The sequence below is a fragment of the Kogia breviceps genome, chromosome 7 (genome assembly GCF_026419965.1).
Source record: "Kogia breviceps isolate mKogBre1 chromosome 7, mKogBre1 haplotype 1, whole genome shotgun sequence".
Taxonomy (NCBI): domain Eukaryota; kingdom Metazoa; phylum Chordata; class Mammalia; order Artiodactyla; family Physeteridae; genus Kogia; species Kogia breviceps.
This window is the reverse complement of record NC_081316.1, coordinates 38,822,233-38,837,478: the sequence shown is the minus strand read 5'-3', so window position 1 is coordinate 38,837,478 and position 15,246 is coordinate 38,822,233. Positions and strand designations below refer to the sequence as shown.

Sequence of the window (15,246 nt, the reverse complement as noted above, 5' to 3'; positions counted from 1 at the left end):
TCACCGTGATATACTCGAGTCTTGAACACACCCATCATCCTTTTCACCTTTAGACCTTTGTGCCTGGAACATTCTTCCCCTCACTTGGCTGACATGTGATCGATCCTCTGGGCATCAGCAATGGGTTTCACCTAGCACAAGTCTTCCTTGACACCCACTACTCCTAAGATGAAGTTGGGTGCCACTCTGATGGATTCCACTTTCTGTTCCTGTCACTCACGACACAGTTGTCCGTCTGGCTTCCCTACTAGGCTGTTAGCAGCCTGCTGCATCCCCCAGGCCTGGCACAGGGCTTGACACATAGTGGGTGCTCAGTAAATATTTATTAGATAAGGGAACGAAAGAAATAAAAGAGGTCAGGGCCAGGTGTGCACCACGAAAGAGAACGAGGGAGATTTAGAACTGACCCTGTGGCTCTAACCACAGGCACGGCCCCTGTTCATGGCATGGTCTCCCACAAGACTGCGAGGGTGAGGACCGGGCAGCTCCTCTCTAATGCCCAGGGCCTCAGGAGAGTCTAGCACAGAGAGGAGGAATGGGTGCTGCACAAAGGACAGAATGAACTGGCAGCATGTCAATTGGTTGACAGCTAGGGCCTGGGACCCCTGTGTCACCCCTGCAAAGCTTGTCCTCAAATTTATGGCTGGACTGGACACCTAGAGCTATGCGGGTTCTGCAAGGAAATAAGGGTTGAATTGGTTTCTAAGGGGAGTGAGCACAGCACTCGCTCGCAGCTTTCCCCCACTTTGTCTTCTGCTCACTGAAACCCTGCCTGTGGCAGGTGTAGCCACGCCTCCTCTTGCATGAAGCTCCATGTGAACTCTGAGCCAGGTGCAGGCTTCCTTCTTCTCTGTTCTCTACCATTTATTGGCTGAGGGCCTCAGAGAGTCCTTTCACTTCCCTGAGCCTCAGTCTTCCATGCTGTAAAATAGGACAATAGTGCTACAAACCTCACAAAGTTGTTCGGAGGGTTAAATGAAGTCAGGCTTGCTGGGCAGCGAGCGGCATGGAGCAGGTCCCCGTGGTCGAGAGCTCCCTGCTGCACTGTTTCACGTATGTTAGCTCTGACTTCTTAGCAGAGTATAAACTCCTTGAGAACAGGAGCATATCTTTTGGTCTCTTGCGTCCCTCCCAGTGCTTAGCACAGGTCAGGGCTCACTTAACACCCTCTGAGCAACTCACATCTGTTTTTCTTTGAGAGGAAATGCTGATTCTGGATTATGATGGCAGAGAAACTGTATCATTTCCTTTTCACCCCCTTGCTCTGTCCTGCCATGCACCAGCTCAGGGCTCCACAAACAGGAGCTCTCAGTGATGCCACTGTAAGACCATCAGACAGGGTGTCAGAGGTAACCTTGTCTGCCTGACAGTCTGTCTGGTGTACAATGACCAGACTGAAAGCCCAGCAGGCAGCACCAGGATGGGCCCCATCAGGACACGTGACTCCAGGGCTCCTTTGCGGCGACAGGACCCCATGGCTGGTGCCAGAGGCGAGAATGAAGGATGCCCCATTACCTTAAGCTTAATGACCTGTGTCCTAATTCTGGGTGACAGAGAGCAGTAAGTCAGGAAGTCCAGGAGGAGGTAAATGAAAACCCACTCAGAGCATATAACTGTGGCCTGGCGGTGCCCTCACCCTGACGCCCGGTCTCTCCCCATCCCATAGTCACGACCAACACAGAGAAACCCATCCCAGGAGGGGCGGACACAGATCTAACAGCACTTGGCTTTCAAAGCGCTCTCTCCCGGAGGGCTCTTCCCTTTCCTCCTCTGCCCTCTTCCAGGGACCAGCCTGGGCTGCTCTGTTTATCTCTCTAGGTCACCAAGTACTGGACAGGTGAGGGGCCCTGGGGAGACCCCTGTTTAGCTCCAGAGCCATTGTCATCTCAGCTCTTGACAACACGGAGCCTCCTTGCCCCAGGTCCTCCTGGCTTCAGACCCTTCACAAAGCCATGACTTGTCTTCTGGGGGCCCCATAGGACAAAAAGCACGTACTAGACAGGCTTAGTGGGCTAGCCTGGGAACCTAGGCATTCTTTTGATGTTGTTTACATAAGAAACATGTCCCAGCAGGTTGAAGTTTGGATTGCAGGAAATAAGCATACATCTCTTAGAAGCAAAGTAGCTGCCACCTGCCCCCACCTGTATGACCAGAGGCTGTTCCTACTTTGCTGTCAGGAATCTTGGGGACCCAGCGCTCCCAATTTCCTTACGGCTTCCCTTCCCTCTCTCCCCTCGTAGCAACAGTGAGCCCGCCCTACTCCACCCTGCCAGTTACTGCGGGGAGCGGAAGACCTCCCCCACCTCAACAGCTGTTCCCCCTGATGGGGTGTCTGGAAGCTAGGTGTCTGTAACTCACGAGTCTGTACACAGCGTGGGGTTACTGTTACCACAACCAGGCTCAGGGGTAAGCAGAGCTGACAGAGAGGCTGAAGAGGGCCTAGGGTGTGGACACTGGTTTCTCTGAGCTCCCCAGAGGCTCCTGCCTAATTTCTCCTGTCCTATCAAGTGCTCAGCCCAGGGGTGCTTGGAGGCCACAAGGTCACGGCTGAGGAACCTGGAGTGTCTTGGTGAAGAATCTAGGAAGACTGCCATGTGCATCGCTCCATTCTGAGAAAATCCGCTCTTAGCAGGATTTTCTGCAGAAGGGTGCCGTGGCTGGTGCCATGATGGTGGGTGGCCTGGCCACTGGTGCCTGGACCAGGACGCCATGGTCTGACTGGACACAAGGAAGTGCTCAGTGCAAGCCCCACCTTGTGAGAACCTTCAGGTTGGACGCTGGCCACTTGAGCCCACCAGACCCCCTCACTAGGCAATGTGACTGCCAGGAACACACAGATGACCTGAGGGACCACCTCATTCTCCATGCACCTCTCTGGGAGACACATCTGGTGCACCCTCCACTGCTGCCCAGCACTGCCATGCCCACAGGTGTGTCTCTTCCTGCCACACCAAGAGAACCAACTTCAGCCAGAGGGGGGGGTAGTCGTAGCGTCTACCTCTCTTAATTTCCTTCCCTATTTCCCCCTCCCGTCAGAGCCCATGCTGGGTTGTTTCTCTTCTATTCAGAGACAATAGCCTGAAAATGGTGCCCATTGTGCCCTCAGTTTTCTTCACCCCACTTGGGTTCCTGGCTCTGGGTGGAAAACAGCATGAGGCTGGGAGTCTAAGAGATTCCAGAGGATCTAGTCTGAGCCAAGCCATTAACCTCAGAAGTGACCTCAGGAAGATGCCCCCCTCAGGGCCTCAATTTCCCATCTATAAAATGGTTCTCCCAACTTACAAAAACATTTCCCATTTATCTCTCCTTGCCACATTCTGTATAATTTCCACAGATCTATCTTTTTATTCACAAATTCTCTCTTCAGCTATGTTAATTCATTTAACCTGTACACAGAGTTGTTTTTTGTTTCTTTTTTATTTTTTTCTCTCTGGGGGCTTCCTCTTGGCCCTTTCTACCAAAATGGCTCTTAAACTGGACAGATCAGGGAATCAGAATGAGGTTTTCTAGCTGCTAAATATCTACAGCCCAATTATGCACTTGGGCAGTAACCACAAAAGGGTGGACCCATGGAACCACTAGACCAACTGTGAGATAAACTTGGGGCCAGGACTTCATCCATCACCTGACCTCTGTATGCCCACTCTGACCAGGGGGCCAGCTGAATTAATTTCAATAACTAAATTTTTACTTTTTAGAAGTTCTTTCGGCTTTCTTTTTGCTGTTTTGCCTTGTGCCTTCCTTTAATTATTTTAACACACTTATTTTGTTGGTTTTATTTTGTTTTGTTTTTTGGCCATGCCGTGCAGCTTGTGGGATCTTAGTTCCCTGACCAGGGACCAAACCCAGGTGCTCAGCAGTGAAAGCACGGAGTCCTAACCACTGGACTGCCAGGGAGTTCCCTTAAAGCACTTATTTTATTATCTCTTTCAGACTATTCTATCATCTCGAGGTATTGAGGAACTAATTCTCCTATTTTGCTGACTCTCACTCTGGTGGTACATCTTTTCTGGAGGATTTTTATTTCTTTATTATCAGCTCATTGTTTAACATGAGTATTTGCCACTGGAGTTCTATGTTCTCTGGAAAATGGTTTTAATATGCGTGTCTTCTGGGACCATAGGAGTTTTACCAGTTTGGGTCTTTTTTCCTCTATTTTCGGGGCTTGGGGTTCCTAAACCACTTGGTTAATGTAAATTCAGTCCCTACACCTGTGAGTACCTCAAGCTTGAGCTTTTGTTCTTTAAAGAGAAATTTTCTACCTCTCATGGCCCCAGGTAGATGAAACCTTCCTTGTAGCTTCCTTAAGGCACCGGCAGCTCAGTCTGACTTATTGAAAAGAAGTCCTCACACTTGGGAGAATTCAAAACTGCTGTTATTTATTCAATTATTGCTGGCTCTCAATAACATATCAGCTTAATAAGACATCAAAGTCCACATCTATCTTTCTCATCACTGTACCTTGAGGGCTAGCCCAGGGCCCTGCACGTAGCAGGCTCTCAATACGTACGTTTGCTCGATAAATGGCTGAAGAACACTTGATTTATGGCAGCTCTGCTACAAGAGACAGTTCGAGGCTCTCCTGGACGGGATGATTCTCAAAGTCTCCCGCTTCTGCCACCCCTACCACCTCCCCCAGCCCTGGAACCCTATCCCGGCATGTAGGCAGCAGCACACAGGGCTGGCTGGTTGCGGGGGACTCACTGGAGATGGAGGTGTAGACGGCGAAGGCCCTGAGGCTGGTCATCTCCTTCTTGCGGGTCATCTCCACCCGCGTGCGGAAGACGTTCTCCCAGGCATACAGCTTCAGCAGTTTGATGCCACGGAGCATCTCGTTGGTCTGCTTCAGTCTCTCGTTGGAATACTCCTGCCAGGAGTCACTGAGTCAGAGAAGGGCTTCTTTTGCCCCAATCCCACCCAAGAGGAAGGAGGCAAGTCAATGCCCTCACCATTTTACAGCCTATGCCCAGCCTCCGTCTCCTCGGGGACCCTCCATTAATCCCATTTCACAAAGAAACCGAGGCCTGGACAGCTGAAGTGACCTGCTTAAGGTCACTCATAGTGTGGGTGTGTGTGGGGGGCTCTGTTTGGTGACATCTGGGGGAAGAGTGAGGAGACCCACTAATGTAAGGGGAGAGGGAGCGCTATGGGGGCAGGATGGGAAAAGGGGGCATATGCACACCTACAGATACTTACCAGTGTGCTCCGCTGGGCCTGGGAGAGCTTGGTGGCCACAAAATACTGGACGGGAGCCAGCAGAATGATGACAGCTGCTCCAATTAAGGCACTGATCCCAAGGATGTAGTAAAGGAGAATCACACCCACGATGATCTGAGGGAGGGTCATGGGAATGAGCTCCCTTTGATCTGGGAGCTTCCTTGCCAGGGGGTATTGGCACCCCCCCGTCCCCACCCCGTAACCCAGTGCCCTAAAGGGGGACATACCTTGGTGTTCAGCTTTCAAAAGTTTCTTGGGGCAAAGAGTAGGAGGTGTTACAAAGCAATTTCAGAAGGAGGGATTAACATGATGGGCTCTCACACAAGCAGAGAATTTCTGGGCTGGTAACTAACTGCATTTATCTGCAAGGCTGGCTGAGGCATTAACTCTCTCCATGTGTACTTTTGCAGATGGAGGTCTAAGAGCTGAGTCTGCACAGTGAGTGACAACACCTTTTGTTCTGTTTGCTGGTTTTCAAGGTTGATGGTTCACTCTCATTGGAAAAAAGTGATACCTGAGCAAAGGGGCAAAATAGCTGCATCCATGCCAGACAGAACCAGTCCAGGGTCTAAGAGTTTACTTTTCATCCTTATGCTCCTGTTGTCTTTAATTGTTAGTGAATCTGGTAGGTATCCTCTAAAAAGAGAATTCATTCTGTTTCTAGCTTTATGTAAATGACAGCTGGCTTCTGAATATTTATGAGAAGTATAAATTACTCTTGCCAGTCCCCAAAGCATCAAGATGACAATTTCTCAGGTCTCCTTCAAAGGCAGACGCTTCTAAATTCAGGGCTTATTCTAGAGCAACAGATGTGCTGTCTTCCTTAATTGAAAACAAAAGTGTGTCTGGGTTGGCCCTGCACTCCCTGAGCCCTACACCAAATTGGCACTAAGCTCCTGCACCATCTCAAGGGCCAAAGAGTGGGTGGGTGGCTCTGTTATGTCTGTTAGTTAGAGAATGCCTCCTGCATTAGCAGGTTCCTAGGAGGCTGGTAAATGACCCCTTTACCACCGGCCTCCCAGTGTTTAACTGATGTTAAATGTTGGCACGGACGGGCAGAGGAGCACATTAGGAGATGAAAAACCTTCCTACTCTTGCTGGCCCCCACTCCCATCATCCTTCTGGGAAATTATCCCTGGCATCCACTCTTTCCATTAGCTGTCCTCATTTGGAGGCAGGCGGGGTGTTGTTTAGCAGGTTGGGTAGAGCAGGATACCAGGGAAGCTCTCAGAGCACTGCCAGAGTCACTGCCAGGGCCCCGGCTGGGCGTCGGTGTCTTCCCGCCCACCACCTCCAAGGCTGGCAGCTGCTGGGGCAAGAGTTGGGGATGTGACTTCTACTGCCACCAGCCTCCTCCTCACACTTCAGCCACCCTTTGTCACGCTCCCCAGACCCTTCTGTCCCCTCTGCCCTTCTGCAGGGGTCTGAATGGACCCTGTGAGAGAACATACCAGAAATCAGGGATTCTGAGTGTGCAAAGCAAGTGTGGGGCATAAAAGGACTATTTTATCTCCTAGTCTCAGGCTAGGAAAGCAATCTCATGTAGTGGTGGGGAGATCGCAGTCCCAGGGGTCTGTGGCCGAGTTTGAATGCAGTCCCAGCATTTACTGGCAGTGCAATCTTGAATCTCAGCATCTTCATTTTTAAAATGGTAATTTTAATTGTCCCCTTAGCAGGACTGTTGTGAAGATTAAACGAACATATATATGATAAGAACCTAGAATAGTGCCTGACACTTAGCTGGAGACAAGGTGGCTGACCTTTTCTTAAAGATCTTTTTTTTGATGTGGACCATTTTTAAAGTCTCTTATTGAATTTGTTACAATATTGCTTCTGTTGTTCATGTTTTGGTTTTTTGGCTGCCAAGCATATGGGATCTTAGCTCCCCGACCAGGGATCGCAGGGATCGAACCAGTACCTCCTGTAGTGGAAGGCGAAGTCTTAACTACTGGGCCACCAGGGAAGTCCCTGACCCTCCTTCTTAAAAACAAACAAACAAGCCTCACGGGACCTCTGTCACTAGGGAACCACAGAAAGGCGATACCTGGGTATGGTGCTGCTACCAGCTCACTGTGCGGCCCAGGGTAAGGTCCCTGCCCTCTCTGGGCCTCCGATGCCCATGGCATGAGGAAGCACAGAGGTCCCCACTATGGCCAAGATCTTTGACATGGTTGTCAATAAGCTTCAGGGGGCCCACAAAGCCCCTTAAATTGTAGGCAAAATGTGTGAATGCACATTTGTTTTTCTGAGAAGAAAGTTTCATTAGGTTTTCAAAAGTATATGTAGATCAGTGGTTGCTCAGAGCTGGGGGCAGGGATGAGGAGTGACTGCCAGTGGATGTCGGTTTCTTTTTGGGGCGATGAAAGTGTTCTAAAATTGTGATGATGTTGCACAACTCTGTAAACATGCTAATGTGAATTGTACACTTTAAATGGGTGAATTATATCTCAATAAAACTGTTATTTGAAAAAGTGTATGTGAATAAAAAAGATTACAAATCAGGGTGAGCCCCTGAGGACAAAGGAACAGGGGCTTCTGAGCTAATTTCAGTACCATCAAAAGCCTCGTGGGCCCTGTGGCCAGCCAGGCTCCACATAGAATCCTAACCTGGTCGAAGGAATTGTATCAATTCCGGTGGTAACACTATGTCTTGAGGGCTGGTCAAAGCTATAAGGGGCAAAGGTACAGTCTTTGAGGAATTAAAACAGAAAATCAAATGACACTTCATGATAAATAAGGAAATGTAAGTACTTTGTGGAGGTAAAAATTCTTACCTAATCTCCCCCCCAATCCCCCCCACCCCACCCCCAACCCCCGGTGTTGTGAGAGTTAATTACACAAGTGAGACAAGGCTGGTAAGGCCAGGCACGGGGCAGGGGCTATCAGCTATTAGCTTTGTTAGCAATGGTACATGTGCAATAAACACTATTAATGATAGTAACCAGGGACTTCCCTGGTGGCGCAGTGGTTAAGAATCCGCCTGCCAATGCAGGGGACATGGGTTCGAGCCCTGGTCCAGGAAGATCCCACATGCCGCGGAGCAACTAAGCCCGTGCGCCACAACTACTGAGCCTGCGCTCTAGAGCCCGCGAGCCACAGCTACTGAGCCCGTGTGCTGCAACTACCGAAGCCCATGCGCCACAGCTACTGAAGCCCGTGTGCCTAGAGCCCGTGCTCCGCAACAAGAGAAGCCACTGCAGTGAGAAGCCCCGCACACCGCAACGAAGAGTAGCCCCTGCTCACCGCAACTAGAGAAAGCCCACGCGCAGCAACGAAGACCCAATGCAGCCAAAAATAAAAGATAAATAAAAATAAATAAATAAATAAAATTTTAAAAATAAAATAATAGTAACCATAACAATGCAGCAGGTCTGGTGGACAAAATCTTCCAAAATGGGTTGTTCAAGGAAACACAAGAGAAACGATAAAAGGCTGTGACTGTATTAGATGAGCTCTCCAGGCCCTTCTATAGTTTCTGTAGTCACTGATCCATCTTGGCAGAGTGGAGGGGGGTACAGGGTTCTGGGTGTTGGTCAGCGGTAATAGGGAATGGTGTGTATGTATGGCTGTTCTCGTAAAAAGGACCATCAGATTTTCTGCCCTACGTCCAATCTTGTCTAGCTGCCTCCCTATGCAAGCCTCTCCTTCTGTTTTTCTTTAGTGTCTCTTACATATAAACTTTACAGGAAAGGAAGACCAATAAAAATCACTTTAGATTAAGGTTTATGGAATCTACATCCTAAGAAGCAATGGATTCTGGATTGGTAATGTTCTTACATCAAAGTGAGCAAGTTAGAGGGCTCTGATGTTTACTTAGTGACCACTCTATGCCAGGCACTGTGCTTGGTGCTTCGCTTACATTATCTAATTGAATCATCAGAACACCTCCAGAGGGTAGGAATCATCCTCTTTTCCCAGATGAGGAAACCGAGGCTCAGATAGGTTAAGTACTTGAATCAGCCTGCCTCACCCAAGTCCAGACACTTTCTGCTATACCAGGCAACCCCTGTGAAGCCTGCAGGCCCTCTGGGAATGGATCTTGGATTTCAGCTTCTGGCCTGAGCACCAGAGTGAAGATTCATCTTCAGGCACAGGACAGGAATCACAGACTCTGTGGTGGAAGAGCTCCAGATGGGAGATGGAGCAGACGAGGCCAGGAGTCAGGTAAACCGTGCCGAGGATTCTCATTCTACTGTTGGGGGAGAATGTGCCTCCTCCAGGGCCAGTCCCAAAAGTTGCCTGGCTTTAGGAAATGCCATGTTTTAGATTTCCAAAATTAACACAGGCTTATTGGAGAATTTAGAAACGCATAAACAAAATAAAAATCACTTGTAATCCCACCACGAGGACTTGCAGTTCTTTTTTACCCTGCGTGAATCTGTGCAAATATATACATGTGTATATTCCAATTTAGCAGGAATCACACTGTGAATACTATTTTTAACTTACTCTTTTTGCTTAAAAATACATCGTGAACACTTTTCAACGTAATTAAGTACTCTGCTATAACATAACTTTTAATGTCTGTGAAAGCGTTCCACACATGATTATTCTATACTTATTTTTAAAGGTTGGCTACATTTTAAAAGTCTTAGTGACTGCCTTCTCTGATCATCAAGAGATGGCCAGGCCACTTGCAGAGTATAAGACAGTATAGACACCCAGGCATACACTCCATGGAGACCCCAAGGGGATAAAAGGTACAGGCAAACAAGGAATGGAAGATGGTAAGCTCCTGGCCACTGGGCATGTACCAGCGGATTCTGGTTTTGTGTCCCCCAATCCCCAACAAAGCATACATTCCTTACCTGTACTGGCATAGCCCAGAGGTTTGGGCACAAGAAGAAAAACCACATGAGCTGGTTGGTGTCGATGGCTACCAGGTTACAGATCTGCCCGGCAGTCATTTCCCCCATGGATAGGTTGGAGGTGGACAGGTGCATAATTTTATTGTAAATTTTGGTCTGGAAATGAGAGCAGAGTGTTTCACATTTGTCATCATCAACACCCTAATCACAACCCCAGATGCCATGTGTCTCTAAAGTGCCAGGGGCTTCTCAGACATTCCCCAATGGAGCCCCAGAGCAGCTCTGTAAAGGGCACTGCATGATTGTTCCAGTTTTACAAATAGAGTAACTAAGGCTCAGAGAGGTAAAGGGCTTTGACTATAGTTCAAGCAAGTCAGAGAGGCAGCATTCACGTGAGGAATCTCTGCTAGCATGACAAGCTACTTCCCCAGCAAGCAAGGCCTTTCCCTTGGAGACAGGACGTAATTAGCCTTTAAATCTTAAAAGCAGATTTTCACGTCCAGTTGTACTCTTGATTTACCAGAGGTCCGTGGAGAACACACTTTAGAGCCATAAAAATGATGAAGGGTGGCAGCCATCTGTTTTAATGCGGCTTCTTCAACCGGGAAAGGGGGTATGCTCTGGGGCCAAGTCCTGTCTTAATTGATCCTTTAAAGAAAACAAGGATTCAGCCTGGGAAGGTCTTATGTGAGACAAATGCTTGTGTCGATCAGCCCCAGCACCATCCAGAGTCTGGCCACCCCAAGGACCTTGTTCTACTTCACCAGGGTAGATGGGGAGCAGCCATGGTAATGGCTCCCTGTGAGCTCCGAAGCTAAAAGCTCTATGTGCACGGTGATTGTGCCTCCCAGAAAGATGGCAATTGTCAGGCTCTGTGCCCTTAAACAAGGAAAAATGCATTCCTTTTAGGGATGCCTGCTCTTGAATGAAATTCTACTGTGCATTCTGTTGCAAGGTGGATTCCCAGCCCTTAATTCATCTTTTGTGTAAACCCAGGCTTTTTCGTGGGTCAGGTCTGCTTAAAGCATGAACCTGTTCTGTCTTTTTCGAGTTTATATATACCATGGGTAAGGTTTAATATAATGACAATGACAGTTTTTGACAGATCTATGCTCATCCTAAGTTCTGTGCAATCAGTCTTTAAAGAATAATAATAAATCTAGTTTCAGTGAAGTAGGAACATACAGTAAACTATCAAATAAAGCATTATTAAGACCAGGATACAGAGAATTACACGACCAAAACCTGGTATATGTCAAAAATTATATATAATACAGGAATCTTGCTTCACTACTTTTCATGCAAGAACTGTGGTTGTTCTCAAACTCATGAAGACATAAACCCTTATCTATAAATTTCTGTAAATCTCTGAAAGGAAGAAGTTGTTTTCTAATTCGCTCCCATAATTAATGCCAGCATTTTCTTTCGGGGACATAATGAATTCGTGCAAAAGATTCAGACAGTTGAATAAAAATGATTACATGCTAATACATTAAAAAACCATATTTGGCTTTTTTAGTATAATTGGAAAACATTGGGCTAGTGTGTGATTTATGACAGAAATAGAAAGTAGATTTAATTACAAAACTGCTTGACTATAAAATTGGCTGCTGTTTGTGGTGATACATGCCTGCCTGTCACTGGAGGGGTCTGGAGAGAGTTTGGGATTTTAGAGAGGTTTTCTGAACTAGCAATAGCTTGGTTCTCCTAGATCTGAACCCCTACGAGTCTTAGAGGGTCTTAGATTTTCCTGGGATCTTTCTACCATTCTCACTTGATGACATTCATGAGGAAATGAAAAACCACTGGAGATGGACAGCTTCACAAGCTGTGCACTATACAACTCCAGGGGGTGCCATTCACATGCACTATACCAAGATAACCAGAGTTTGGACACAGACAGTCTCCAGCCCAGGCTATACCCTTCTCTTCTCAGTTCCTTTTCTGCAATGCCTCTGATCCTGGCCCCCAGAGGACCAATCAATGTTCATGATTCTGAGAAACATTTCTGAAGAATGAGCTGGCTTTGGGATTTAGTCACAACTTCCTAGTGTTCTACTGACTTCATGGGAATAGCTGGGTATGGCAGAATCTGCCACCTGTCCCCCACTATCCATTCTCTTCTTTTTGTAAGAAGAATTTCTAGCAGGGTATATATGGCTGTCAAGAATAAAGACCAGGGACTTCCCTGGTGGTCCAGTGGTTAAGACTCCACACTGCCAATGCAGGGGACACAGGTTCGATCCCTGGTTGGGAAACTAAGATCCCACGTGCCGCGTGGTGTGGCAAAAAAAAAAAAGAAAAGAAAAAGAATAAAGACCACACTTTCTAGCCTCTCTAGGTATAGCCATGTGTCCAATTTCTCCCCAGTGGGATGGGAGAGGATCTGTGCAACTTCTGCATCATGATTTTAAAAGACAGTAGGTCTTGCTATTGTCCCATCTTTCTTCTTGTTGGTTTAAATGTAGACACGATAGTGGCAATTTCAATAGTCACATTAAACCATGAGACAAAGTCATGTAAGAAGGCTGGCAAAGCAACATTACAGAAGGAGCCAAGGTCTCTGATGATTGTATAGCTGCCGCATCAGCCCTAACTAAATGTGCAAAACAAACTTTTATCCTATTTAAACCACTATCACACTGGGTCTCTCCATTCCAACAGTGGAACCAAAATGCTAATGAAAACACTGGGGCTCATCACCTCCTTGCCTAATGGGGCCCTGAACCCTTCCTGACCTTGACCATCTTTTCAACCGACTCTGAGAAGGAAGCCACAGCAGACAGGAACAAGAACCTATGGGCTTCCCTGGTGGCGCAGTGGTTGAGAATCTGCCTGTCAATGTAGGGGACACGGGTTCGAGCCCTGGTCTGGGAAGATCTCACATGCCGCGGAGCAACTGCGCCCGTGAGCCACAGTTACTGAGCCTGCGCATCTGGAGCCTGTGCTCCGCCACAAGAGAGGCTGTGAGAGTGAGAGGCCCGCGCACCGCGATGAAGGGTGGCCCCCGCTTGCCACAGCTAGAGAAAGCCCTCGCACAGAAACGAAGACCCAACACGGCCATAAATAAATAAATAAATAAATAAATAAAAGAACCTAGACCCAGGGACTTACCAGGCCAGGTACGTCTCTCTCGTCATGACCCAAGATTTAAGAGTTCAAACAGATCTTACAGTCTATCTAGTCTTGGTATGTCAAACATGCTTCTTTGTAACCAAAGAAGACTGTCTGGTAACAGAGCCCTGGAACAATATTTATAGAAGGATTCTTAGGCTGCACTTGCATTCAGCAGGAAAAAGTGCTGTGATTGATTAGTGATGTCCATCCCATTCAAGGCTGAGCAGTTGACACATCAGATCTAGTCCAAGGCAGAACTAGGGCTAGAACTACTGCATTTCCCAAGACCAGCCCAAGGCACTCTCCACTATGTCACACTGCCTTGTCAATGGTTATTGCTTCAAAACACTGTTAAAGGGCAACAAGAAAATAAATTCACAGCAGAATCATTCTTGAGTGTCCGTGAGGACAAATAATGCAGTTCTTATTGTGAAGGGAAAAGAATTATCATTCAAGTACCTGTATTGCTCCTCTCAAGTTAATTCCAGTTTCAATGGCGACATAGTAGGATGCTTGCAGAAATGTCCTTTGCAGTAGGAGGGCAAGGAACAGAAGCACGGCTAAGACGTAGGCATTAGCAAGGAACTCTTGGGATGAGACAAAGTAAACCCCGAGAAATTGTGTCTGTTGGAAAGAGAAATTCAGAGGTGGCAGTCATTGCCAGCAAAATGACTGCCATTGGTACATGTTACTGGGCCATAGAGGCCATTATTATAGGACTCTCCATGCTTGCAAGCCTTGTGCAACTGTTTATGAGTGAAAAATCAGACTAGCATTCTTCTAACTATAGGGTTAGTTATAGGTTAGGTTATAGTATAGGGTTACCTATACTCTCTCCATCAATAAACTTAGGTGAACAGAATGTGGCCCAGTTCTAACCTCATGCCCATAAATTTGACGCTCAGCTTTGTGGCCACTAGGCCAGGGGAGCTCACTCTGAATAGGACAAGAATAAATAGAGCGAATCACAGAGCAGCCAAAACTAGAACTGCTAGAACAGATCCCACGACGTGTGTTCTCTGCTACAAAAACAGAATCAGCTGAGGCCTTGTCCCACATTCACCAACAGCCTGCACTGTAGAAACTTCTGGGGAGAAAGACCAGCAGAAAACATGGCAGTAGCGCTCCCAGGCGAGAGATGGAAACTCATTGCCTATAATTGACTATTTCAGACCCAAGCGCCCCAGCCTTGTGGGCTCCTGGGACCTCCTTTTAAATGTAAGGCTTCCTGCACCTCCAGCAAGATCTCAGATGATAAGCGGTGGGGAAAAAAAAAACCCAAACACTTGGACTTCATTGCTAAAGATATCAGGGAACAACAGCATGTGTTTCTAAATTCATCATCAACAGCTCCTGGGAAAACTTTGATCTTGATTAAGTCCATCACTCCCCAGCACAGCCACATCAGTGTTTCCATGAAGACATAGCTCTCCCCTTCCGGAGACTCTGCCCTGAACTTTGCAAGTGATTTGAAAGGGTGTGGGAACTGCTGCTGAGGGATAAAGGGTGGTGGGAACAAAGTGATGAGAAGGAGCCTGATGGCATGTCCACACCAGAGCAGGCTGAAAGGGTCAGGATTCTAAGTGGAGTCCTGTTCCTAGAGTCAGAAATTCCTGCATCCTGGATACAGGCCTTTCTGATGGTAGAGAAGATCTTGCCTCTTGGTTCAACAGGCCCCTTTAACCAGCCCTCACAGCTCCATGGAGCTGGTCCTGGTTACAATTGTATGGCCCTTCCTCTGTGGGATGGGGTCTCTTCCTTTTGGGGACAGCAGGAAGCAGATATAGGGAGAAGGGAGGTCTCTTAGAAGGGGGTCCTACTGACACCTGAAGGCCCTGACTCTGTCTCATTTGTTAAAGTACAACAAGGAAAGGGAGAAGGGAGAAAGGAGAGGGTGGGGATGGCTGGCAGCAAAATGGACCTAAAAACTAGGCCATGTTTGGGACTTCCCTGGTGGCGCAGTGGTTAAGAATCTGCCTGCCAATGTGGGGGACAGAGGTTTGAGCCCTGGCCCGGGAAGATCCCACATGCTGCGGAGCGGCTAAGCCCCTGCGCCACAACTGCTGAGCAACCCCCGCTCTCCACAACTAGAGAAAGCCCGCAC

General features: G+C 47.8%; 1 protein-coding gene across 3 annotated transcripts in view; it reads right to left on the bottom strand.

Annotated features, from left to right (window-relative positions):
• The window catches only part of ABCC8 (ATP binding cassette subfamily C member 8), a 73,036-nt gene that overhangs the window by 40,039 nt on the left and 17,751 nt on the right, over nt 1-15,246 (bottom strand). For 2 of the 3 annotated variants that reach the window (XM_059068684.2, XM_059068685.2), the window contains exons 7-10: nt 13,602-13,766; nt 10,026-10,181; nt 5,197-5,331; nt 4,705-4,867 (exon numbers count right to left, since the gene is read on the bottom strand). In XM_059068684.2, the coding sequence (XP_058924667.1) occupies nt 4,705-4,867; nt 5,197-5,331; nt 10,026-10,181; nt 13,602-13,766 (619 nt within the window). The remainder of the gene's footprint in view (nt 1-4,704; nt 4,868-5,196; nt 5,332-10,025; nt 10,182-13,601; nt 13,767-15,246) is intronic. The other variant, XM_067038132.1, reaches the window with a different exon arrangement.